The 3,520-nt window shown below is 30.7% G+C and overlaps 1 protein-coding gene across 1 annotated transcript in view; it reads left to right on the top strand.

The window, feature by feature from the left end:
• Nucleotides 1–2,519, top strand: part of LOC119831247 (proton-coupled folate transporter-like) — an 8,772-nt gene extending 6,253 nt beyond the window's left edge. Inside the window, exons 5-7 of the mRNA XM_038354541.1 lie at nt 735–818; nt 1,579–1,735; nt 2,459–2,519. Coding sequence (XP_038210469.1) covers nt 735–818; nt 1,579–1,735; nt 2,459–2,519 — 302 coding nt within the window. The remainder of the gene's footprint in view (nt 1–734; nt 819–1,578; nt 1,736–2,458) is intronic.
• The last annotated feature ends 1,001 nt before the right edge of the window (nt 2,520–3,520 follow it).

Below are 3,520 nucleotides of genomic sequence, written 5' to 3'. Positions count from 1 at the left end.
GGATAAAAAGTTGCCTATATGTTATTCCAGTTGTCCAGCTATCTACGTACCAAATTTCATTGCAATCGGTTCAGAAGTCTTTGCGTGAAAGAGCAACAAACGCACACACATCCTTACAAACTTTCGCATTTATAATATTAGTAGTAGTTTTGTAGATAGTGTTTTTTTTTTTTAATACCTAAATAAGCCAGTAACCAATTAATTATTGGCTCTATGGTACTTAGATAATTGAACTGTTTATAAAAAGGTCTTTGTTTCTTTATTTGATTAGATTGTCTATCAGCTAATGGCCTGAGCTGCAGCAGGACACTATTTACGCTTAGTAAACACTTACCTATATTGTACTCATATTGAATGCTTCTCAAATAAAACGTTTTACTAAAATTTTCTGAAAATTTTACAACATCCTGTTTCCGAAAGATACAAAACTTTTAAAAATACAACCGCAACCAATAAGCAATAAATGCTTTTTGATCTAATGAATAAATCCATTAAAAAGTCTTTAATTTTTAGCAATAAATTTAACTTCTTTTCAGTTTCTTACTGTGGCTAAGTTCTTATATATCCTTAGATAATTACATAGTATTAGTTAAATCAAATAAAAAGCAGTATTAAGGTAATATCCGTGAAAGAATGCAGTAGATTTGAGAAACTCCTTACTATGGTGCGATAAAATGTTTTAGTCCATTAGATCAATATATAGTCAACATTCAATAGAATTTAATATTTTTCAGCGCCGCTATTAGAAATGTTAAACGGCACTTCATTTATAGCAATGCGTTCAATCGCAACAAAATTGGTTACTGGAGAAGAATTTGGTGAGTAAATTTATGATTTGAACGCTTGCTCGTGATATTATACTAACACTTTAGAGGCTTAAGATCTGGTTTCAGTATGTAGACAATAGGACAGATGTTTAAATGTATATTCACTAATGTTTTCAATAAAAGTGTGTCTGTTTGTTTATCTTACCTTTGTATGTTTATCTTTGTCTGTGTAGATTTTAGTTTTTGATGTGATTTATTTTAGGTAGCTAAAAGACTAGAGCAATATAAGCTATTTTTGACTGCGGTGGGACGTCTTTTTATCCTGGGAGTATCCTTTACCACGCAGACGAAACCGCGGGCGGAGCTAGAAATAACTAAGTAATATGGTTAACAATGAAGTCTTGTATCCCATATTGGGTTTCAGGCAGTAGCATTTTCGTTTAACTCACTGATTAATTTTCTTTTCGGACAAGTATGGGATTATCTTTCAGCGTCGCTCACTCAAATTTTTCTTCATTATCGGATGAATGTAGGAATCTCACATTACTCGCCTCTAGACTAAGGATTTTCAGATACTAAACAATAAAAGTGGTCATACGTTATTAAGTTAACCAACCTGTATTTTAATACTAATTTCTTGCTTTAACGAAGCCAAAACAATAAAAGAAATTACGATTTTTGAATGTTTTATGCAAATTTTTATTTGTTCCTTAATTCACTCTCTCTATTAACGTTAAAATGTTCACTACCTAACCATATTTATAATATCACTATATATCAATTAATCTACAAATTGATCAATTATTTTCAGGCAAAGTAAACTCGCTGTTCGGTCTAGCGGAAGCCATGACACCACTCCTCTATGGCCCACTATACTCCAGGGTGTACATGTCCACGCTGAACGTGCTCCCCGGCGCCGTCTTTATCCTCGGAGGCCTGCTCACTGTACCGGCTATCATCCAGTTTGGGTATTTATTTCTTAGCATATATCCCTGACGCTTTATTTAAACGTATTGCGGATGCTATTTTTAAATTGAGCACGAGCGTGACTGTATGAGGCCTGGCAGGATATCAGACTAAAAGGTACAGTCAGAAAAACAAAATAAAATGTTGAAACTTTTGTATCTTATTTGGAAATCGGTCAGATGTTCGTGTGTTTAATTAAATTTATGTATTAAGTCTTGCACTTATGATAGTATAGGAAGATTAAAACCTCGAATCCTAGCTATTCTATAGCTAGGATTCGAGGTTTTTTCTTGGAGAAGAGGTCTCTTTATCATGATATTAAAATCAATAAACATATTTTGTAATAAAAGTTGATATGATGAATATGTCTAATTTCGAATTATAATTATTATATGAACTGATTTGATGGCAGAGTGTTGTTTTGTTTGACTCCTTACATAAAAACCTATCCAATTTACAATTCACACATAATACGTTTAAACTATTTAATGTATATATTCGAGCTCATACCCGCCCGCGACTTTGCTCGCATTCAAATTGTCAATTGAAACCATTCGCGTTGACGTGAAGACTCACTAAGGATTTCACTAAAATCGCTGCAGCCGTTTAGGAAGAATTTAGTAACAAATATACACAGAAGACATAATTATAAAGATACCATTGACCTTTCAACTTATATTCAGGTTTATATCTTTTTAATAATACACAAAATATTTTTTTCACAGCTGGCTCTACTTCGAACATAAGAAAGATAGAAAAAGAGACATCCATAAACCTATAGAGTGATGAAGTACTCTACGACTGCGTATTAATAGTTACAATTGTATATTTCTAAGTAGGCTTTATTTTAAAACTTCGCTTATGTATATAAGAATAAGATATGAAATCGGACGTAAACACAAAAATCGTGTTTATTGTTTATTGTATAAGATATAATTTCGACAACGTCTAGGAACACGATGTGAAAATATGTATAAAATACTTGTTTTGTAAATATGATATATACCTACAATTAAACATTTTTTAACTACTTTGTGATTATTTCATTTCAAGTATATAAATATCACAAAATTTAGAGAAATATAATACGTGAAACATAAAGAATTAAACATTAATTAAATAACAAATAAAATCTTCTCGGAATAATACATAAATCAATATGGTAGAATGTTTAATTAAAACCTATATACATTGTCTATCTATTAACATATAAAAGGCTTTAGCTATTTATTATATTATTAAGTGACGACACAATACGATTACACGTAATGTAATTAATTAATTCTATTGTTACATATCTTAAAACAAACGCTAATTGCGCAGTTAGCTTCGCTGATTCCAACTTATTCGCTATTATGATGTTTTGTATATTATACCTACTATGATCTGATGATCTAATTGTAGTATAATGGTATTTTTGGTGTGAAATAGTACATATTTGAACCGTATTTGTACTGTAATGAAGGGCCGCAACTCTACGAGTTTAAAATCCCTCCATAATATAATAAATGCGAAGGTATTTCTGTATGTCTATCTCTTCTTCAGCTCTTAACCATTCTCGAAGATATCCCGAAACACAGAAATTTCTTTTAAAATGGTTTGATTTAAATATGTGTATAAAAATATTTAGTAAATTAAAAGGTATATATATGAATAATAAGACCGTAACTATGACATGAGTAGTCAAATAGCAATTTATAGACAGACATTTGGCACAAAAAATGCAGTAAAGTAAAATTAATTGTTAAGAAAGCATTTAGAAAGTATAAGCTAAAGATAAAGTTTCT

The sequence above is a fragment of the Zerene cesonia genome, chromosome 13, assembly GCF_012273895.1.
Source record: "Zerene cesonia ecotype Mississippi chromosome 13, Zerene_cesonia_1.1, whole genome shotgun sequence".
NCBI lineage: Eukaryota > Metazoa > Arthropoda > Insecta > Lepidoptera > Pieridae > Zerene > Zerene cesonia.
Note: the sequence above shows the minus strand (reverse complement) of the source record. Positions and strands in the feature narration are given on the sequence as shown.